The 24,511-nt window shown below is 32.7% G+C and overlaps 1 protein-coding gene across 1 annotated transcript in view; it reads left to right on the top strand.

The window, feature by feature from the left end:
- The window catches only part of LOC118180897 (protein obstructor-E-like), a 77,440-nt gene extending 67,911 nt beyond the window's left edge, over positions 1–9,529 (top strand). Inside the window, exons 4-5 of the mRNA XM_035349963.2 lie at positions 2,422–2,635; positions 7,579–9,529. Coding sequence (XP_035205854.1) covers positions 2,422–2,635; positions 7,579–7,636 — 272 coding nt within the window. The 3' untranslated portion in view covers positions 7,637–9,529. The remainder of the gene's footprint in view (positions 1–2,421; positions 2,636–7,578) is intronic.
- The last annotated feature ends 14,982 nt before the right edge of the window (positions 9,530–24,511 follow it).

Below are 24,511 nucleotides of genomic sequence, written 5' to 3'. Positions count from 1 at the left end.
CATTCCGTAACAGAGTAACTTACCTCTCTTGGAGTTTGATCGTGGCACGGCAATTATCAAAACCAAGAACATCTTGCGAAATATGCAAAGGAAAATTTTAACTCTATAAAGTTTGATATGTTTGGTTAGCATAAACTAAGTCCAAACTCTAACAGATTGGAAGCGAATTATCTTTTCGTCTGGAAAGCATCAAATCAGCCAATCGCTTATGGCGATGAAGCTTAAGTAACAGATAAATTCAAATTTAAATCTAAGACTAGTAGTCAATTGATTTAATGCAAAGTTGGCTCAAACTTCTCACCGGCGTAACAATTTAAATAGTCGGAAACTGTAATGCCAAGCCGAAGAATAAAATCTTATGTGATCTAGTTAACCTAGTAACGGAGCCTCGAGCAGTAGAAATACTCTCTCCGCTTAAATACTCGTAAGTAATTTATATTCTGGTTGGGAAACAGAAGGGAGAAATGACAGTAAAGATCTAATCATAAATAACTGATTAATTTAAATAATAATTCTTATAACTCTTTTATTATTCGAAAATACTGCCCTGTGTTCGCTTATATAGTTTCTTTTCTATTCTTAAACCATGATTATTTTAAACTTATGACCCTCATTAAACATACTCGTAATGTGATTTCTTTTTCTTTCTCCTTATCGAATGAATAGCGAGTATTTTCATAAAATTAGCTTTATTGTTCCAGTTGAATAACAGTAACTGCAAAAAACCTACCTGTTGCCAGAATATTCAAAATTTACAACTTTTGATCTTTCGAAATGTGATATATATATATAAAAAATAGAAAGGGATTTTCGGTATACTAATAAAAATGTTTTTCGTCATTGACATAATTTTAATATCTTTACTTCCATCGAATTTCACTTCAGTTAAATACTTCTTACGCCTCCTTCATAAGCAAAGAAGGTTGAATCCTTGGAAAAATACGCATCATAAAGGTTGGTGATACTGTCATGATAAGTGAGCTAAGTCACAACAATAATATATATTTAAAGACTTAAGTGTATAAAAAATCTGCATTTTTTTGTCGGTTGTTGAGTAGCATTAGAAAATGAGGAGAAGGGTGTGAAACGTTCCACTTACTGGCGAATACAAGTAGGATCTGATGATTGTATTCCTGAAGTATTTTTTCTTAGAAATTTACAATTTTTTCTGATTACTTCGATTGGCATTAAATTGCACATCGCGATAATTATTAATTCCTAGATATTATAAAACAGTTAGTTTCTTCTGTGTGGAAAAAAAGGATCCAAGATTTCAGATCATCTTTATCAGGAATTAATGCATTATCCCGTGCGTGCTTTCATGATATGCGTGGCTAGTACGTACAGCTAGCAAATTACATCTGTGATTCAACTCCTAAGCACAACTGATTTTTCATGCTTAGTGCTCCAAATTCCTAAAAGTGTCTACGTGCTGATGAAAAATTTTTCATAATGAGGTGAGGGAAAAAAGGAAACTTTTCATTTTTTCTTTATTAGGCAGTAAACTGAGAGCAAATTATTTTTTGTTTTGCAGATTTAATAAGTATTTAAATCTTTCCTGCATTTTATAAATACCCTGATAAATAACTTAATTTTTTTTCTTTTTCATATTAATGTATCATTTTGGAAATGCAATAGGATGTAAATAATGTAAGTGTTTCTAACATAAATGAAGTAATTATAAATAAATACACGTTTAAAATCTATTTAACGTCTAAACTATCGAAAAGAAAATTCATATTTAACGTTTATTTGACGTATTCCAATTAAGAACTCAGCCTCTTTTCGGAGATCATGCAGAATTCAGGAGTATGTGATATTTCCAAGTTTCATATAAAATTAGAAGCATATTATTTCTGAAAATGCTTTATTGAAGTTCTTAGTTTGATAAAACCCATTATGAATGAACAGCAGATATTTTTAATTAAAGCAGAGTCAGGTGCAAATTTTCAACACGGCAGCAAAAATAAACAATCATTAAAAATAAATTATATGCTTAAATAATAGGTAATTTTTCCAAAGAATCGTTAAATATTAAACATTTTGATTTTTTTTTGAATAAGCCTAAAGAATTCTTTGAGAATGGTAGCAATTTTAATGCGAGTTATTCAGTTTTGAGGGGGGCAGCACTTCTGCAGCTGAAGAAGAGGTTCTATATTTAAACCTTTAAAACTAGTCTGGAAATTTATAAGTACTACGCTGAGATTTATTACTTTAAGTCCACCAATAATAAATCTATAAATTTTGATATATTCTATGCATAGCAATCCTTATTAAGGAATACAGAATTAATTATTTGAAATAATTTTTGTCGTGTTATTGGGAATTTATAATATGCTAATTCTATAGCATCTCAATACAATTATCTGCCATTCAATATTTGTGGGAGCACTGATCACTAATCTAGCTTTTTATTTTCAGCTATGCTACGCTTTAAGTGTCCACAGCCAACTGATCAAGAGATACAAGAATTTGGCGATCCTCGTTATCCTTTTCCAGGAGACTGCCGTAAGCATTATGTTTGCATACTGACTCCTGATGGATCCAGACAACCAAGGCTACTTGCTTGTGATCCTGGTCTAGTATTTAATCCACAAACATCATCGTGTGATGATCCAGAGAATGTACCTGGTTGGTAAGTATCGATGACGGTATCTCATAGATACAGACATATATAGTAAATATAACTAGAAAACTATGTAAGATATTTTCTCCATCCTTTTTGTACGCCTTCGTGGCGTAACGGTAGCATGCTCGACTCGTATTCGATGAGTCCAGGTTCGAGACCTGGAGAGGTTTCATTTTTTCATTTCTTCTACTTCCAAAAAACCCAATGTCTTTACACAAGCAAATATTATCGTTTAGTACTTGTGTAGAAGGAAATGTTCTACGATCTACTGTTTTTAATTCGAAACAAGCTGCAGGGAGCCAGAAAGGTAGTTGAAAACGGAATGGTAAAAATCTTATTTACACTTTGCGAGGTTGTACCGCATATTTTCCTGGGAAATAATACTATTTACTGCGAATATCATTTCTAAAATCATTTATGAGAACACGATTGTGCACGATGAAAAGCTTGAGGCTGGAAAGTTTGAGACGGGGCAAAGTGTTTTTGAATGAGTCATAACAGTGTCTCAAAGAGTGGAAGAAAACTCACGAGTGGAAAAAAACGATTGCCAGACCGCTCTGAATAGTCACAAAATCGCTACAATAATAGAAACAGAATCATGCACCAATATAATAGTTGCCGAAGGCCTTTTTAGTATTATAAACACACACATTCTATCTCGAGACATTTACCTTCAAGTTACTTCTGTTTAGTTATATACACAGAAACTAGTTAAATATATTCTAACTGCCACTGTGCCATTATCAAGCCAGATAACAATGATGTTAAACCATCATCGCTACAATTATAAGAGGTCAATGATGATGTTATTAGGTGAATCGAGATTCACTGTTAACAGTGATTCTGGTCATCATATGATATACAGAGAAGAACGAGGGGCACATTACCATTAACAATACGTCTACTAAGTTATGGGGGTTTATTGAAATGCAGTGTTTTTTCCCTTGGTTCGAAATATAATATCGTTTTATTTTAATATACCACATGTCCATTGCTGTAAATTCGGTGTGCTTTATTTCCTAGAAAAATAGCCATTATTAGTTACTTCACAAAATCTCGTTGTAGTTTATTTAATCTCGCTATTTTTCAGTTTTTTAGTCAAGTTAAGCAACCATTTTCGGAAAAATAGGAATAATGCTTTCATTGTTTATTTCACCGAACAAGAAAAATAGTTGTTTAAAAGCTGGTGTATATCTATTCCCCTCTTATTTTGCAATTATTAGTTGCAATTGAATACTAATGAGAGTATTATACTTCCTTTCTTGTTAGTCAATTATTCCTCTGAGCTATAAAATATTCCATCACACTGCAATAACTTTCCACATTACTAAAAGTTTCAGTACGCAGAAGCTTGCAAAATATTTGCTGATAATTAAGATTAAGTGGTCATCGGTTCTAAGACTTCTCAAATCCAATTCTTATTGCATTATTTTAGCTACGAAAAAACCCTACAGTTTGACTCAAAAACACACAGTTTGCCGTGTATGGAATTAGGCAAAATCCATTGTACGTTTCATGAAAACAGTCAGTATTGTACGCATGAATTTCGATTGATTTCTTAATAGGGTGATAACCATCCATTGTGCATGAGCCAGGAACGAAACTAAATAGCATATTAGTGTAGTTGTTTAAAGACATTTATAAATATTATTATTAGTTATCCAGATGAGCGATTTTAATGATATTTTTAAATGTGATATAAGACAGAAAACTGCCTATAGCAGTATGTTTAAATGCTTAAGCTTAAGCGTGAGTTTGAGGCATTATAAATGAAAAGCATTTCTTGAGCAATTCTTGAACGTTAGGCGGCCCATCTCACTTGAACATCTGCCCCCTTTCTTTAAAGGTAGACTATGTTTGCTATTTTTTAGAAATTAATGACCGATTTGAGGCCTCGTTGGAATGCGCCATTGCGACTTACGTCCCCTTTGTCTCGAGTTTTGCGCGCTTATTTTTATATAAATTAAGCAATGCATTTTTGCGACATAAAAATTTATATCTTCTTAATTTTACAGAAGGTGGTACATTTGGTCTGAAAGACTGTACATACTGTACAAAGAAACTAGAGATTTTAACATTATCTTGTAGTGGAAAAATAGTTGATGTAAAAAGAACAGAATTATTTGAGAAAATAAAAAAGTGGCAGATATTAAACTGTTTCCATTTTGATATAATAATCAAAACATTACACAGCTAATTCTTTCATATATTTTTATAAATAACATGTTTAATAATGCCGTAATAATCTGAAAGCTAATGATAAAGTGTTCTGTTTTTTATCAGTATATTACGATTTTTTTAAAAAAGTCTTATTTTTTCAAAGTAAAGGCAAAACATATACTGAAGAATTCGTCAGCAGGAATTTAAAAAGGAAATGTTGTTTTTGTTATTTTCCCCATGACCATGAACCAAGCATATCCTACTACTTTCATTCTGCGAAAAGTAAATGATAAAATGTTGGAATTTTCATGCAATCGAAGCTGGTTTTATGTTATTACTTGGAATGTTTGACATTTTTATGAACCATAAGTCAAACTCTAAAACGGGGAAAATATAAAACAGATTATAAATGTGACACTTTCTGCCACCCGCCATGTAACTAAATTTCTTTTCCTTCTCATCTCATCTTTTCCTCTCATCAGGCATTGCGTTTGCTGAGGATGCTATGCAAAACGAACAATAAAAATTAAAGGAAGTGATTCTGAGTTGCTTTAACGTTCATTGAGGTCATATGCTCATGAAGGGTACTTTTCTGATTAGTTACAGCAAAAAATCGGACTTTTTTAAAGTGCTTTGATATTGCTTTTAAGAGTGTTTTGCTGCATCTTTTTATTAAGAAAAACAAATTCGTTTAATTGTACGCTTGAGTATTCTTTGAGATTTGCACTTTATGACAAAGAAATGGGGGGAAAATGCATCAACATTTTAGCTGTATTTTAATTAGATATGGTTCTTTGGGCTTGATCAAGGATAAAGTAAGAACTAATTAAATTTTTATAACGGTGTTGCTGTATGCAAAAATGGATGTTATAAATGAAGCGTTCGAAACAAATTAATTTTCTGTTCCTTTGACTTTCAACATGAAAAATCTTTATTCAACCAGATAAAACGGCAGTATAGACTTCTATAATAAAGTACAGATTAGGTAATTGTGGCTAGTAGACAATAAAACAATCAAACCAAATTAATTTAAAATCACTAATAATTTTAAATTAAATAACAGATGTTTCTGAAGAACTCATGTAATTAAAAAATTACGCAAACTATCGTAGTCAAGGAACCAAACTACTCACTGCCTTTCAAGATTATCTTTGTCTAACTGCAGTTACCAAGGTAGTGCTGCTCATCATCTTGTATTAAATATCTGTAAGCACTTCCCCATTCGAAGCTTTAGTCAAAATAACAGATACAGAATTATGGTGGCAGGCTAGCATCTGGGTACTTGTAGAAATTCTCACTCTTCCATGTTAGTCTTCAACCGGCTTAGACAATTTAGATGTTTGTGCAGGTGTCCTAGCCAGCAAAACTTCAAAAGCAGGACTAGAGAATTTAAATTTCAGAAGTGTAGATCTATGTTATAAATGTCTTTAAATAATGTAAATTATTTTTAGATTGTCAATAACTGATAAACCTATTGTAAAACAAGGTCTGCATGAGGAATGTGCAGAATAGGATGTCATACAGCATCCAAGGAGTATGTAATCTGCAAATTTATGAAGACATGTTATTAAGACGTCAGTTAGGCATCTCGAGGTAATGGACACAATCCACTTCTGAGAATGATATATCGGTTCGTCTGCAATAGATCTAACCCTCAACCTGCGAATCCTCACTAGCATCCGTACATAAATTAAAAAAAATATTGAGTCTATAAGGTATTTCTCCCGCTTTCCTAGCTTTTCAGTGTAGTGGTGAGCACACTGAGCCGGTATTTCAGAGGTTCGACTTCCGGCGAAGGCGGTTGCTAATTTTTCATCTCTCCGATTTCCCCCCCCCTAAAAAAATCCTAATGTCTCTACAAGGCAGGTTGACATTTCTAGCCAAAGAATTACACTATATTACTGGAAATAATCAAAGCAATATGTCTATTAATTTCCTGTATTTTATTACATTATTTTGGGAAAACATTTTTAAGAAACGAATGAAGATCATGACAATAATGTTATTGTTACGAAATGACCAGCTGCGGTAAGATAACTTCCCCGCAAAGTGGGATTAGGGTTGCTAGATTTGACGCGAAATCGCCCATTTAGTGACATTTGGCGACAAAATTGGTGATGTGCCACAGATCGTGCGAGAACATTCTAGAGCGCATTCTTAGCGGTTTCCTCGAGGATGTTCTCGAAAGTAGGTCAAAAGCTATATATACCCTGCCTGTACGCGGAGTAGAACAGTAGGTTGAGTTGAGTAGAGTGGCTTGAGTTCAGAGATTAGCTCGACAGCGATCGATCGAGTCGGGAGCTGTACTTTAGTGCTTTGCCGTGAAGCTGTCTTCACCGTTATAGCCTGAAGCCTGTGTTACTGATTGTTTTAGCGTGTTTATCGCAGTTTTTCAACGCCTATAAACGTGTCTTTGTAACTCTCTTCTGTAATTTTGGCGAACAAATTGTGTGTTGATTCTTCATCAAGTGTTCGTCAACTACTCCAAATCCACGAACCCGTAGATTACAACAGTGTTTTTTTTCTACATTTTTTTTAAGCTTTGTCTTTTCTCACCTTTTATGAAAAGATTTTTAAACTTCATTTGACTACAGAATACTTCTTTATTTAGAACTATGCTATGATTTCCCAGATGAAATTTTATAGTATTTTGGGAATTTTATTATATAAAGCAGCATATTCTATATAGAAACAATATAAAAATACATGTTATCATAATTTAAGGTTTTCATTTATTGTTTATATATTTTATTGATCTTATTTTTAATTTTTGTTTTTTAAAAATTTAGTCAAGGTTACTACAATAATTTGGATGCTCGAAGATTGAGAGAATTGTTTGGCCGTTGAGTCTTCTTCGAAAAGTTAGATCAACAGAATTAATTCAGGAAACTGGAAGAAATCCCATATTTTAACGCCTGAAAATAATTCTTTATTACTATGTAAATTTAGCAACCAAAATTCTGGCTCTTTTTGTATGAAGTAATTACAAAAAGTATTCAAAAATATGTCTTTGTATATACTTTAATATATTTTCTTATTAATTAAAATCATATTTACTTTGAAATGTTAAATAATTTTGTATATTATGATTATAGTTTGGTATTTAATAAAATTAATGGCCAGTATCTCTCGATATTTCTGTTAGATTCTTTTACTATTTTTTAAGAGTTCTTTCTGTTATACTTTAATATATTTTCTTATTAATTAAAATCATATTATCTTTGAAATGTTAAATAATTTTGTACATTATGATTGCAGTTTGGTATTTAATAAAATTAATGACCAGTATCTCTCAATATTTCTGTTAGATTCTTTTACTATTTTTTTAAGAGTTCTTTGTGTTTAATTCGCCACTTCTAAATTGAAGTAAGAAGGTGCTATGTTTTATAAACTTCGTTCAAGTGAACTTGTATTGTTCATATGAGAAAAATAATAAATGGAAAACGATATTAGAAAGTCTTTTATATATTTCATTTTTAAATATCTGTTTGAGATCTCTCTGAATGATATTTATATTTTGATTGTTTTTGAAACTGAGATTTTGTTGTTGAAAGGTTCTTTGCTTGGATTAAGAAACATTTAAGTTTTATTCGTTATAATTATATACTATTTTATGTTAAAATGTTACTATCAGTTTATTTTTGTCGAATGCCATTTATTTTACACATAATTTACCTCTTTATTTTCTGTTAATGGGTTAGGTTAAAAATTATAATAAACATTCTTGTTTCTTCATATGAGAGAATGTTATGCATCATTACTGCTCTGTTATTTGTATAGTTTAGAAATGTAGAATTTTCGAATTTTTTGATTAATAAAAGAGTTTGAATAATGTTGTTTACACAATAATTCATACAACAAACACAGTTCAAGCAAACATTTTAAAGATATTTATATATTAGAAAAATTCTAAAGTTTAATAAATAAAATTAACTTAAATAATTTGTTTTTTTTTTATTAGCATTGGATTATATTTAAGCTGACTTTTTACATCAATGGACCAACCAGTATCCAAAAGAAATTGAGCAAATGTTATCTTAGCATAATGTATTTTTTCGCTTTTATGTTTATCTTCACTTTTATTGTATAACTAGCAGCTTCGCTGCCAGCCTTCGTCTGGCTTTTAAATGTACCGGAAAAATGGCTGAAGGGAACAGCAAACGTTAAATTTAAAAACCGCGTAGAATTTTACTCTGCTGAACAACTTCATAAAAAAAAGTTATTACGTATAACAAAATTACAATGAAATAAGCAATATTCCTTAATACAAACATTAATTATCTAATAAATAAATTAACCAACTTCCCTTTGCGAAATCTTAAGAACTCAAATGGTATAAAGGAGGTGAAGAACTTTGTTTCCTAAAAAAATCACTCAAAACTTTTCAATATGTTAAAAACAGTGAAATGAGCAATAAGTAACATAAAAGAATACAAAAAAAAAAAAAAAAAAAAAAAATCTGAAAAGCAAAGTATAATATTTTATCTTATATTTTCAAGAGAAAAAAATTGCAATGAAATAAGCTATAACCCTTAATAAAAATATTAATTATCTTAATAAAAAATTAACCAACTTTTCGTTGAAGAAAAAAAATCATGCAAAACTTTTCAATATCTTAGAAACAGTGAAATAAGCAAAAAATAACATGAAAGCAACTCAAAAAACATAAAATTCCGCGCAGAATTTTACTCTACAGAACAACTTTATCAAAAAAAAAAAAAAAAAAAAAATCAATAAAAATGTATAAAAATGTATATATATATAAACATGACAATGAAATATGTCAATCTCTTAAAACCAGTGACATAAGAAATACGATGAAAAATTGTTACCAAACCCATATTTCTAAAAGAATGAAACTATTCAATATGATCCGATTTCATCAAAAATTTATCAACAACAATAAGACAGGAAAATTGTTGCTAAAATCACCTTTTTAAAGATGTGAGAAGTATACTCGGAAGCTTCATTTAAAATATTTTTTTTAAAGTACAAAACATTATCATTTTTCCAAAATTCTTTTTGTAAAAGCAGTCGCAAGGATAAAAGTTTAACATGTCCAAAAATCAAAGAAAAATAAACTGTACATTTTTTAAAATAAACTTTTTTAGAAAATATCCCGTTGAAAAAGTGTTAAGCTCCCTTTGTTAAATAAATTCGTATTTAATCGATTTATTGAAACACGAAATTTATTTTAAGTTCGTAAAAAAGCTAAGTGACTACGTTTCATAACGATGTGAAAATGGAGTGTGTAGAGTAAAATCTCGCTTTCCTACAGCCCATTATGTCTCAAAATGACGCGATTTCGTCACAAAACATAAAATAAAAAAAATTCGAATTCGAATTTCGAAAAAATCGCTTCGAGGTGCACTGGCTCTTGTCTAGACGCCCTATGTATCAAATTTTGTAGCCGTGGGTCTATTAGCTTACGCGCAGCGCGAACGAAAGACACACAGACGGACTCTTTCTTTTATTATATGTAGAGATAGTATTCACTATTACTTTTTACATCAATGGACCAACCAGTATCCAAAAGAAATTGAGCAAATGTTATCTTAGCACAATATATTTTTCTGCTTTTATATTTACCTTCACTTTTATTGTAAGGATCCCATGTATCATATTTTTGTTCAAGGTTAGGATTTCATATATATTTGGGTAATTTCATAATTTTCTGTGAAAATAACTAGCATCTATCTTTTGTAATCAATAGGTTTACAGATCCTAAAATAAGACATATTCGTGTATAAGATTAGTGTTACTTTTCGAAGATGCTTCAAAAGAAAAGAAAAGGCGTGCATATGAAGCATCCTCAGACGTGTACGCTTCATTTTTTAAAGACGTTGTAGGTGTCTTGGTGATATTCCCTTCTGTAACGTGAATGGCAGCCAATCTCTGTTGGAAATTTCCCTTCGATGGTATCCCTTTTGCTACGGCAGATAATTCTCATGTGTGTCTTACTCAAATAAACAAATCGTGAAGATGTTGTACAAGAAAGCTAACTGTATATCTAACAATTATACTGTGATATTAAATTAAGGAACAAGTGGAAACTTGATAAAAAATTGAAATAACAAAATAATACAGTTTTTAAAATTTCTGCTTTGCATGTAAGGTTAAGTTATTTGATTACGGCAAAGCACACGATAACTATGTTCTCAAGGGTGTGTGTGTATTTAATTATGGCAAAGCATACGAGGGCTATCTGCCTAAAGGGAGGAATGCCTTTCGTGGAGGACTTTCTAAGGGAAACTGGCTCGTATACACGTTACACATGGGGAAAACCACGAAAACGCCCATGCAGCCAGCCCGTTCGCGGGATTCGAACCTCAGACCGAACTACTAGTGTTCTCAAGGGATGGAATGCGTTTGTGGAGGACGTTCTAAAACCAGGTCGAACTACCACCATTATGCATTCTTGTCCCTCGGCCACTGGTGAGACAGCTGTGCGTGTATGAGAGTAACAGCATTTAAGGGTAAAAGTTATATAAGCATGTATCCTGCCAGTATAATATTAAGCATTTTGATGGTAATTCAATTATCGATTTCTGTCGACTTTTTGAAGATACTTTTAAGTCTTTCTTTTTGAAGATTCCTGTAAACATAAGACAAAACAGCACAAAAGCGAATATTAATTACTATTTACTTGAGTAATAAAATATTTTTGAGCTTTACCTTTTTTTTAAATATTTTATTATATTTATTCTGGTTTTTTTAAAAATATTTTATTATATTTATTCTGGTATTTATTCTTTTATTTCATTCTAGTACTATAGATGATTGAGGTATTGCTATACCTAAATAATTATTAAGCTTCTGTCCCAATCTGCCTCTAGAGAATTTCGGTTCGGCGTGTATTTTGAGTACTCACTTGTCGGAAAGACACTGTACGGTTACAAACACCCATACTTTTTCCGGGATTCAACCTCGGGCCCTTCGGTACGGCAACCAGCGTCACTAACTGCTATCACCATCTCGCCGGGCGGGTTACATACATGACTAGGTGTTGTACGAATTCTGCAACTGTCTAGAGTAGCACTCCCGGTGCCTTATAAGGATCACATAGCACTTAATAGTCACATAGCACTTAATTAGTACTTAATAAATTCTAATAGACGTCTAACAGACATAACGCATTATTTATAATAAAAACAAATTAAGCACATAATACGCATTATACAAAACAGCTGAACATTATACAAAGCAGAATTTAAAATTACTTAAGTTACGTCTTAAGAAAAATTACTGTTGCGATACTTTAAACATTGAATACAAAATGCTACACTTATTTGGGTAAAATATCCTAAATTCAAAAAAAAAAAAAGTAATTAAAAGTAAATTAAAAAGCCTATGACATGCGCAAAAGCAGTAAAGTAATAAACCAATAATTCATAATAATTTATAAGAAAACTTTCCATATACTACCTCCGACGTATTTTTGGTATTTTTGCGATTAAAGATTTTTCTTAGCAGATTTTTATGTTTTTAAGCAAGGAGGTCTTGAAAATACTAATTTTAAATACTAATTAAAATTCTTACAAAAATTGTTTCATTTATGGTTTTAAATTGAATTTTTATTCCTTGGAGATGGTATATGAAAGTTTTCTTATTACAAATTACTAAATTCAATATATATATTATTCAATAAATACATTTTACATTGTCCGCACACATTATATTAAGGGCAGTAGTCCTTCTATATTATACCTTACTAGACTCCACAAATTACGCATGATGCAGATTTTATAATGAACAGTACTATAGCTTATTTCAAACGGGCACAGCCGTTAAAGTTACGAGGTAAATTCCCAAAAAGAAAAAGGTAGACAAAATAATCCGCTGGGCCAGTGAACATAGCTCACAATTTCAAGAGCAAAAACAAAAAGGATGCTGATTAGCCCAGGAAAAAGGCATGAGCGTATCCCGTGCTTAAACCTCCATGGCAGAAATATACAATTCGTGAGACATTTCCGCTATTTGAGTGTCATTATAGACGACAGATTCTCCTAGCTCCCTCATATCGGGGATCTTAAAGAAAGGCTGCATAAACTGTCTAACACAAAGCGGAGAACAGCTGCTGCTAGCTGGGGTGTCTCCTCGCAGATGCTCAAGATGTGGTATGCCACAATCGCTAAGCGCATAGCTCTTCACGGCGTTTCCATATAGGGCTTCAATGTCACGATTAACATATCAGGTTCTGTGTTCCTCCTTACTTGCTTTGGGAACATTAAATGTCCTGACTCGGAACAGCAAACTTACTAAAGCTATGTTCAATAAATTTGGGAAGTAGACAATACACACAGGAAGGGTATACGAAACCCTTTATTTTTCTCTCTTTACAATGATTTCCGGACTTCGGAATACAGAGACCAACCACTTGTGGTCTGAACGTAAGAATATAAAAATATTAACTAAACTCTAACTAAACTTAACTTTGGATTAATCAAACAAGTGCCTACTCCAAGATTGGCCGTATGTAGTACAGAGAACTGCTAACACTACGATACGTTTAAAATTATCAAGAGGATTAAACCTCTGGCCTTGAAGGCAACCAGCAACCGAGTAAAACTACTATTGCAAGCGGCCTGCTTCTAATAGCTCCTTCTTCTCTCTTGCTTGGCAAAAAGCCACAACTTAAGTACTTGGCGTTCGCAAGACAAATTTGCATAAATAAGTTAAAGCTTTTAATTCTGGACGGAAGTAGAAAATAAGAAGTGATAGTAAAGATTTAAAATAAAATAAACGTTAGTAAAACTTAAGATCCTTACAAACATGCAACAAGCATTGAACTCCGCGCAAGGACCATTTCTTTTGGGCATCTGCAGACGATTCCGTACGTCTCCAACAACTGCATTAAATGTATTAGCAAGGCCTTCCGCCCCTGCACTTGATAGTATAGAGCGAGAATGCTGTGGTGAGAACGATCAGACTAAAATAAGACGTTACTATTTGGAGTAAGACATGTATCCTCGGGATACGAGAATCACTTTGTACACTCTCTATGCCACCCTGCAGACTTCGATATAGAAGAAAGCTGTACTCCTCCACGTGCATTACAATCCTCAGCCTTAACTGATTGCTGCAAACGAAATCTTGGGACTGGCAGTGCCTGATGTACAGTGGACGGTGACCTCATAATCCATTCCTGGGCTAAGAAGCTTCATACGATTAACTCGGTGTTTCAAGCAGAACATACAGCCCTAAAGGCAGCTCTGGACTTTAGTGCTATAGGATGGTATAAAGTATAAAGTTTACACAGATTCAATGTCAAACTTACGGGTTATTAACGGCGACGGCAGTAGAGATTCCATAATCAGAGACATACAAAAACTATTAATTCCTACTCCTGCAAGTCTGAGGCCCAAGCTTCAATGGGTTCCAGCCCATACGAGGATTAAAGGAAATGAAGCAGCAGATGTGAATGCGAAAAGCGCAGTTAATGAACCCCACTTGAGTAGCATTAGTGTGCCTTTCCGCACTCATATCTGAAAAACACTCTAAAATGTGAATTAAACAATGGCAAAACTACTGGGAGTCAAGCACAGGCAGAAGACTATATAATTTTCAACCAAAAGTAAACCAGAATTTAAATAGCGGTTGTTCGCACCTCGCACAGTATCTGACAGAACATGGCCCATATATGTCCTTTCTTCACAGATTTCGCCTAAGAGACAGCGACCAATGTATTTGTGGCAACACTGGTGACCCAGATCACTATCTGTTTGATTGCCCGCACACTGCAAATTCACATTTAAAAAGACTAGCTGCAATCAATATGCTGGCATGATTCATGACTTATTTATTTATTTTTAATTTAATCGATGGGATCTAACAGGCTGAAAGTCACCTAACCAAGTGGGCCAGCTGTTCCGTCGATGGCGAAAAGAAAGAAAGAACAATACTATAGCATACTCAATTAGGACTACTTTTGCTTTACTTGACATCGCAAGGTGTTACACACAAAGTCTGCAGAAATCCTATCTACAGTACATATGCTACACTATATGTCTTTTCCAATGCAGCTATTGTGGGTCTTAATTAGAGTCAGTACTACTTGTCCGTACCACAGACATTGTATATGAATATTACAGTCATTGTGTTCCCTTGTGGCAGTCAGTACTACTTATAGTTGTCAGTATTACTTGCTCATTATAGTCAGTATTGGTCTCATTGCTATGAAATTACTACTACTGTCATTGATTTTCATTACGGATAGTACTACAGCCATTATTTGCAATAATGCTACATACAGAGCATGTATACGTTTTGATTTTACGCCTTTTTCATTACACAGGAGCGCACTAATCAGCATGACACAGGTCCCATGACGAAAATCAAATTATTTGTTGTCAAAACTGAAAAAAGTATTATTCTAGGTCTTTCATAAAAACGATATAGTATAAAGCGAGCGTTTGTTAAGCAGGGCATATGAACTCTAGAAACAGGTTTATTTTCTTTTTCACTTCAGTTAGTTTTACTATGCCTAGAGGCATAAAATTTATCATCAACGATGTTACATGATAAAGTAGCAATTTTCAGGGACCTGACAAAAGTTTTCAGTTGGAATGATGAAATTTTCAACTGGCTGAGCAATTTAAAAAGGATAAATCTGCGACTTAATGATTTATAGCTTTACTTCATTTTAGTAACATTTCTAATTTATGTATTTAATATGATACTACTAAATCATGTGATTTCTAACTGATAATTTATGCAGATGTTTACATCATTACTATTGTAGAGACATTAGGATTTCTTTTTTTGGAAGCCAGAGAGATGAAAAATTAGCAACCGCTTTCGCCGGGAATCGAACCACGGACCTCTGAAATACCGGCCCAGTGTGCTGACCACTAGATCACGAAGGCGCGCTAGGAAGGCGAGAGAAATACTTTATATACTCGCCCTTTTAAAGGGCGAGTGGAGATTTTACGGGGACCCAATCGCCAAATCTTGGGTGAGTTGAGTCATCATTCAACACCCTTTTAGGGGCACAACTGTAGACACATTAGGATTTTTTGGAAGCCAGAGAGACGAAAAATTAGTAATCGCCTTCGTCGGGAATCGAACCACGGGCCTCTGAAATACCGGCTCAATGTGTTGACCACTACACCACGATGGCACGCTAGGAAAACGGGAAAGTACCTTATATACTCCCCTTTTTAAAGGGTGACTGGGGTTTTTAGGGGACCCAATCGCCAAATCCTGGGTGTGTAGAATCCTCATCCCACACCCTTTTATTTCGAGCGCCACCGTAGAGACATTAGGATTTTTTTTAGAGAGATGAAAAATTTGCAACCGCCTTTGCCGGGAATCGAAACACGGACCTCTGGAATATCGGCTCAGTATGCTGATCACTACACGACGGAGGCACGCTAGGGAAACGGGAGAAATACCTTATAGTCTCATTGCCGTCTAAGCCCAGAAAGTCCGATCTGAGTTTCTATATTACTTACAAACCTGTTTTTCTCTCTGAAAAATAAGTTATGGGTGCATTTAGGGCCCAAGATGAAGGCTGTAACTATGGTCCTAGGCCTTTTTTAATCGGGCTTGTGCATTTCAAGTGTGCTTATTAAAAATTAGTCTGCATTCTTTTTGAAATGCTACGATAATGCAGCGGCAGTGCAGAGTACTGTTTTCAATAATTATATCACTATTTAATGACTTAGCTGAACATTCTAATAAAAACAACTAAATTACATTTCATTGCAAGAATTTATTTAATGTAACAGTAATTCTTAATTATCCCATCGAAAAGCAAAACACACTTTATCGTCACATAGAGTAAGTTTCACCCAATAAGAATTTGGTCATAAAGCTTTCTTGAGATAAAGGCCTTTCAAAAAGCTTCCTGCCAGTAAGCGGCGATGGAAAAAAAAAAAAAAAAAAAAAATTGGATTAATTGGCTTCCTGCTCACTAAGCTTCTGATGGAGGAAAAGCCGATTAGTAGTTTTCCTGTCGGTAACCTGCTGGCAGAGAAAAACTAATTAATTTGGCTTTCAGTACTAGAACGGTAAATACAGGAGAAGAAGCCTTTGGAAAAATTTCCTGTTTTAAGACTTAGTTTATAAAATACGAAGATGCAAACTAATTTTTTTTTCTTGCAAATGCGTAATATATGTAATAAAAACGTTTTCATGCATGCGATCTTCTGGACTGTAACTCGAACTAAATCAGAATCTCAATTAAGAATGTAGGTTTCAATGATTCTACAAAAATGCTGCAGATCAAATCACTGATGAAAAATTTAAAAATAAGTTTCCCATTAATTTGTTACTTTGATAACCTAGGAAAAATATCAGAAAAATTTTGCTGCAGTGTCCAGTGGCTTAGTATAGAAAAAATGAGCCTTAAAATTTGATTTCCGTTGTTGATGTAAATATTCATTGCTAATTATCGACTTTTGCTCAGATTCTCGTTACGGCTAAGAGTAACTGGATCGTAATTTAAATGTTTGAACTGTAACCAAATATATGTACCAAAGCTTTGGAGGCTAGTTACCTAGTAAGCCTAAGAATGATCAAAACTGGACAGGCTCACACTATTGGAGAAAACCTTATATTACCAGCAACTAAAAATATCGTTTTGACAATATTAAACGAAAAAGCGGCTAATGAACTTAATAATATTCCGTTATCAAATGATACAATAAGTCGACGAATTCATGAACTGGCAAATTCCATAAAAAATACACTTATTCAAAAAATAAAACAGAGTGAGTATTTCGCATTGCAATTGGATAAAACGACTTTGTTTAATTATTAGTTTACATAACGCTTCGAAGAAGATAAACGAATTGCCGAAGAGTATTTATTTTGTGAATTTATTCATAATAGAGCAACTGCAAATCAAATTTTCAAAGTAGTTGACAATTTTATGTCTGAGAATGGTATTCTTTGAAATAAGCGCACTGCCGTATGAAGTGACAGGATTCGGGCTTTAACAGGAGAACATTCCGGTATCATTTTCAAATAAAGAAAATCGCACCTGAAACTAAATTTACTCACGGCTGCATCGTGAAGTTTTCGTAGTCAAAACAATCCTTGAAAATTTGAAAATCGTCTTGAATCAAGCTGTGAAAATCGTTAATTTTATTAAAAGCCAAGCTTTAAATTCAAGAATATTGTTACGAAATGCCACACTACGGTAAGATACCTTCGTCACAAAGCTGAGTTAGGGTTGCCAGAAAGTGACTCGAAAATGCGGGGTTGCGGCACAAATATTCGGCGCAAAATCGCCCATTAGGGGACAAAACTGGCAATATGCCATAGACGGAGCGAGAACATTCTAGAACCCATTCCTACCAGTTTCCTTGAGAATTTTCTCGAAGGTAGTTTAAAAGCCATATATACCCTGCCTGTACGCGGAGTGGAAGAGTATGTTGAGTTTAGTAGTATTGTTTTGAGTTTTGCAATTACCTTGAAAGCGACCGAACAGAGTCGGGAGCTCTACTTTAATGCTTTGCTGTGAAGCTGTCTTTACCGTTGCAAACTGAAGGTTGTGTTGCTGATTGTTTCAGCGTATTTATCGTAGTTTTTCGAATACTGTAACGTGTCTTTGGAACTGTCCTGTGTAATACTGGAGAATAAATTGTGTTTGGACTCATCATCAAGTGTTATCGTCAATTACTCCAAATACATGAACAATTAAAACTCAACAATATTTACGATTTTATGCCAAGAGATGGGCAGTGAACATGAAAAGCTTTTGTTGCATTCCGAAGTAAGGGGATTATCCAGAGGCAAAATTTAAAACAGTCTTTTTGAATTTTGATCAGAAATTCAAATTTTCCTTTGTGATTCAAAATATGAGTTGTAAAAATTTTCGTTTAGTGAATTATGTTTGGAGCGTTTAGCATATTTAGCTGATATTTTTGCAAAGTTAAATGAACTAAATTTAGGATTACAAGAACAAAGTGTTAATATCTTTACCATTAGAGATAAAATAAATGCAATGATAAAAAATCCCGAGCTAATAATAAAAGAACTAGATAATAATATTTTAAGCATTTTAACACTTTTAGAAAGTTTTCTAACCGAAAATAATTTGAAAATAAAAGAAGAATTAGCATCCGACATTAAAAATCATGGTTTTTCATATATAAATAATTCCAACGTGTTAGTTCCAACTTGTTAACTTTTGGCTGAACCGAAAAAAGAATTTAAAGACATTTCAAATAAAGCTTTTAAACTTTTATTGCCTTTTGGCACAACCTATTTGAGTTAAAAGGGTTTTCTTCCCTGTTATATTTGAAAAATAAATACAGAACAAAATTAAAAGTGGATCCTAATTTACCGTTAACACTAAGTGAAATAAGACCAGACGTAAAGAAATTAATCTCTCTTCCAAATTTGCACTAAATTTTAGAATTAAAATATTATAATTTAAATATTTAACTTTGATAATTAAAATGGTAACCAATTTTTAATCTAATAATTTTATGAGTGCATATTTAATACAAATAGCCAATAGGTTGTGGAAATGGCAATATATATTTTTTTAAATATTTCTATTGAGAAATTAAAAAATAATCGTTGTAAAATGTAGTGGTGGTATTAAAGATTTTCAATTTTGTTTAGGTGGTACACGTTAGTCAAAAAGTTGAGAACCGTTGGCTTAAAGGAATTATTTTCAGACAAGGACTTGTGCTTAGGAATGAACTCAAAAATGTTCAGGATTGTCCATCGGAAGGGCAGGGAGGAGGCAAGAAAGAAAGTTATTAAAAAATCTAAAACAGTTTTTATTCGAATACTTGCCATACTATTATTTTGCTACATTTTGCTGCTCATAGCTTAAAACTGGGTCTGTAAATGAATTTTACAGAAAAACAAAATTTTTTTTAATGTCTGTAAATCAGTTCAAAAATATAACGATTACCTACATTTTCGTAAATAATTGTTTATCATTATTTAAATAATGTATATTTCAGAAAATGTTTACAAATTCTCATTATGAGTTAATGTTTAACTATGCCATTAACAGATAAGTGTATCATTTGCCAACGAAAAAATTTGCATTTCTAAGACACGTTGGTATTTTGAACAATGTCTAAGAATATTCAACACACAAACAAACGAATATGACTACTGAACTTCTATTTATAATGCATTCATTTTTCTTATTCAGTAAGAATATAAATGCGCATTATTGTACGTCAGAGACCAAAATTTATGATGATGTTGCAATTTCAGCAGCAAAATAAAGTTTATCAAGTAAAAGGAAAGTGTGATTCTCAGAAGTGTATTAAACAAGTTCCGGTCTGGCTCAGAATACTAACTTCATATTTATTATTGCGTGGAAGATAACAAATTCTTTAGCGTAAACCTATTCTCTAAAGAAGATTCTATCACGTAAATTCAAGGTTGTGTACAGAAGTTTATCCGTTTGACATATAGGGTCATACGCATATATCACAGAAAGCGTAAAAGAATTTTTGTGACAAATAACCGTGACAGCAAACTTACTTTAAAATACAAAGACGCAAGAGGAAAAAATACCGGCTTAAAATTAAGAATACAGATTCGATTTATATCTTAGATTTAATGCTTGTTTTTACCGGTTGGGCCAGAAGCATATAAAATAAATGTTGAAGCACAGTTTGGAGATAAGTCTATCAAAGTCAAATTTTCAGTTGCTTGAAAATTTAGCAGTCCGTTTTGACTCGCCGAAGCTTAAGCCTCTTCTACGATAATAAAATTTCCAGTTAAAAAGTTTAAGAAAATTTTTCTTTTGTTTGCAGACACTACAGGCCACGAATCTTTCCATTAACACTTTCCATTTCAAGAAATAACTCTCCAGTTTTTTTTTTCTCTTTTCATCCAACCATCAGACCTTTAAAATTGGTATTTCGATTAAGGTTTTACTTCCCAGAGAATGCATTAGTTACAGGTATGTTTTATGTTTTTCTCGATACGTAACGTAACTATAAACCTGTTGCCTTTAATTCATCCATGAAGGCATTGCTTCCTCATGTAAGCAGATCTCACATGATTTGTAATATTCACTTTAACGAAAGTCTTTCTTCTTTCATTAAAACTCATAATATGTGGCGAAAGATATAACTGAAAGCAAAACTAAATCGAATAAAAAATATTCATAAAACTAATTTCATATGCAAAATTCTGAAACTCTGCGTGATTTAAAATATTGTAATACTCTGTAACGGTATACAAGGTATTTTTCCCTTATATTTCTTCTTAGCATACCTTCGTGGTGTAGTGGTCAGCACATTCGATGCATTTTCGAGAGGTCCGTGGTTCGAGAAACCGGCGAGGACTTTGCCCATTTTTCAAATTATCATGCTTCCAAAAAAAACCTAATGTCTCTACAGGTCAAAACCGTGAAAAACAACCTTATATTTAGCGTAGGTATAATGAAACACTCAATCGATTTCGAGGGCAGCTAAAGGTCCCTCCTCATCAGGAGAAAGAAATACATAGAAAGAAGAAAATAATTTCTTCTTTCTATGTATTTCTTTCTCCTGATGAGGAGGGACCTTTAGCTGCCCTCGAAATCGATTGAGTGTTTCATTATACCTACGCTAAATATAAGGTTGTTTTTCACGGTTTTGATTGTCACATTAGCGTGTTTCTCTTCTAGTCTAGTCTCTACAGGTATTTGAATTAAACCAAAACTAATTTACCACTAATAAAAGAGAAGGATTTGTTTCATTCACTTCTAAGGGTATAAAAATAAGTTATGTTGTGAATTCATGTATTTGACTTTTCTCCATTTTTGCAATCGACAGGAAAATATTTTTTGTAGTTTTAAAGTTTATATATTAACTATTATATTAGAGAAAACAACGGAAGAGCATTCTGAGAGGGAATCAGACGTTTCCTCAAATTGAGAAAATTTTGTGTCTGTGTCAAGCCATTAAATCTCGTTTGGGTAATTTCAATGAAATATTTGGGAAAGAAAACATTTGGGAACCGCAGCTGTAGACTAATGGAGAAGAGCGAAGCCTAACCAGTGTGTTACAAAGCTATATGAAGAATAATATTGTTACTAATAATTATTAAAGCTTTAATTGTTACTGAAGTTCTATGAAGAATAATAATATTACTAATGTTATTAAAATTATTATTTCTAATATTTATTACTTATTATTATAAAGCAAACAGGCTCATTTTCTGCTCATGCTTTGGAAGATCGATATTTGTTGTGGTCTTTACTTTTGCAAAATATTAAATTTCTTATTAAAACCATTGTGTGCTACACATACATAAATACATGCAGTTATTTTGTGAGTGCGAATCTGCAGGTAATTTATTAAATTATTATATATTTTAAATTTAAGAAATGAAAAAAATATGTAGTGAATTACTTTATAAAGTTTTCAGGCAAGATATTTTATATCGATAATATAAAGGCATCAGGTTCAGTTATCATTCCTTTAATATTACTGAAAAGTGATAGTTTGGTTTAACTAGTTCAATAAATATAATCCCGAGTTTTACGCTAACGATAAAAATTGTTCATTAGCTAATTTCCGATTTTATTCAAAGTTATCACCAAATTTCAGTAAATAAATTATGTTTCCATTACTTTATTCACAAATAAAAGAATGCAAAGGCTGAATTGCAGCCATTAAGCATCTTCTTAATATTCTCAAACACGTTTATCAGTCTATAAAGATGCTGCAATTTAAGATACCATTAATAGCAGGAGCTGTAAAATACAGAGGCAAAAAAGGCAAAACTCATTTGATATTTCAAACGGAAGCAGTCCACAATCATTTCTGTTCAACACAGACAGAATCATTTCTGACTGTGTATTAAAACATTTGTGTCACTATGCCACGATTAAAAATAAAAATATGCGTAATGTTATCTAACTGCTCACTTCAGAACTAAAAATCTCTTAACACATAGCTTTTATTTCCATTTATATAAACTTGTTGCATTTTTTACAAAGATGGCTCATGTGGGATATAAAGTTCCCGAATGATTAAGAAACTTTTATAAGGTATCGAAAATTCAGAAGACAGAAGCAAACAATAAGGAACGAATCATTTTCAGATTTTGCTCAATGTGTATGCTCAAAAGTTTTCCTTTTCCTTTGGAATTTACACATTTGAAACTAAAGCAAGTATATCACAAATCTCTGAAACTGACACTAGTTTTCTTCCAAATCTATTGATAATTGATATAAATATTGATATAAATAATTAAAAACAAATTATATGTGAAGTTTTAGTTGATATATTGCATACGAACATAATATTTTGCCAAAGCTCATTTACCATTCATCGGGAAAACTAAATTACAGAATCATAAAATATTTTAAAATGAGTTGTCTGAGTTTTTAGTTAGCTTCTTATTTCAAGTACGCTGTTTAACATTTGCATTGGACACCTACAACATGTTGAAATGAGAGAAGGATATATCTCATAAATCACACGAGGAAAGCTTGGCATCGGATGTCAAGGTGAACTTGTTTCTATTCGAAATATCAGCTTAGTTCTATTTTATAACAGGTGTCTAAAAGACTTTATAATGAGTTGAAAACGTGAGTATAAACGTGACCTCAAGTACTGGTACTTGAAAGAAAAAATCTTGCTGCAGCATGAATAGCTAATTAAGAACAGAAAACAAGCTCTAGTAAGCGCATCATGCCTAATAAGAATGCGACTCTGTCAAGCAAGTGAAAACATGTGAGCAAGGACAGATAAAACATTAGAAAGATTTCTTTGTGACTGCGGTTTCGCAATACAGATTAGAAAATTCTCTCGGTTTTGAGTTCATAGTTGTGGTTTTGTAAGATAAATTTTTAACATTGTTATTTACGTCCTTGACAATGGTTATATTAAATTGTCGGATCAAAGCAAAGCTCACGAGGTATATCACCTGATGGGTGAGATACTTTCGTGGAACATTTTCTTAGGGAAACTACTTTTTATTCATATTACACATGGACAAAAACGCGTTAAACATCAGTACACTCAACTTGATTGCAGGGATTTGTGCACTGATCGAAATACCTGTATTCTGTGTTTTTGTTGACATTAACCTTTGGTGGGCTATCCCGGACAACGAAGTTTAGTTATTTCCGCATTATGATAATTAGTTGTAAATTAAGAAATATTTATTATATAAATCTATGGAAAAGTTACCGATAACCGTTTCTAAAATTCAAATACTGTTGGATAATATAATGTTTATAGCTTTAAAAAATATGCAATAAGAACATATTAAAAGAAATCTAAATATCTGTGTGCATTTCCGTAATACTTGACATTGAATAATTCTTTTGTGCAAATGGAAAGCATAACACGATACGTATACGGATGATATAAACATTACATGCAAGATTTCGACTTATTGAAAACTGCATGATAAAATTAATCCCAGGCGTTGTTTTCTGGAGACTAATTTTTTCTTTGTTAGGTCGCAGATTCGGAAATAAAATCGTTGAGATGCAAGGTCGTATATATAGAAATGGTACTTTTCAGTCTTGCCGGCGCAAACGATAAAGTCGCCAATAATGGTACAACTGATGCCAAACGGAATATCTCCGCTGGTAACCTTTATACCTCATTTACAAAACAAGTCGCAGCCATTTCTTACCAGATTGATTGTTTCTTTCAATACTGGCATACAATTACATAGAATATTTACAAAGATAATTAAATTTTATGTTCTAAGACCATTCGCTGTAGTTAAGTCAATTAGGATGCAATCACACCGCTCACCCGAAGGCGAAAATATAGAAAAGTCAAAATC

Source organism: Stegodyphus dumicola, chromosome 1 (genome assembly GCF_044657685.1).
Source record: "Stegodyphus dumicola isolate Sdum_Otavi_A_Nest chromosome 1, ASM4465768v1".
NCBI classification, from domain to species: domain Eukaryota; kingdom Metazoa; phylum Arthropoda; class Arachnida; order Araneae; family Eresidae; genus Stegodyphus; species Stegodyphus dumicola.
This window is presented reverse-complemented; position numbering and strand designations above follow the sequence as displayed.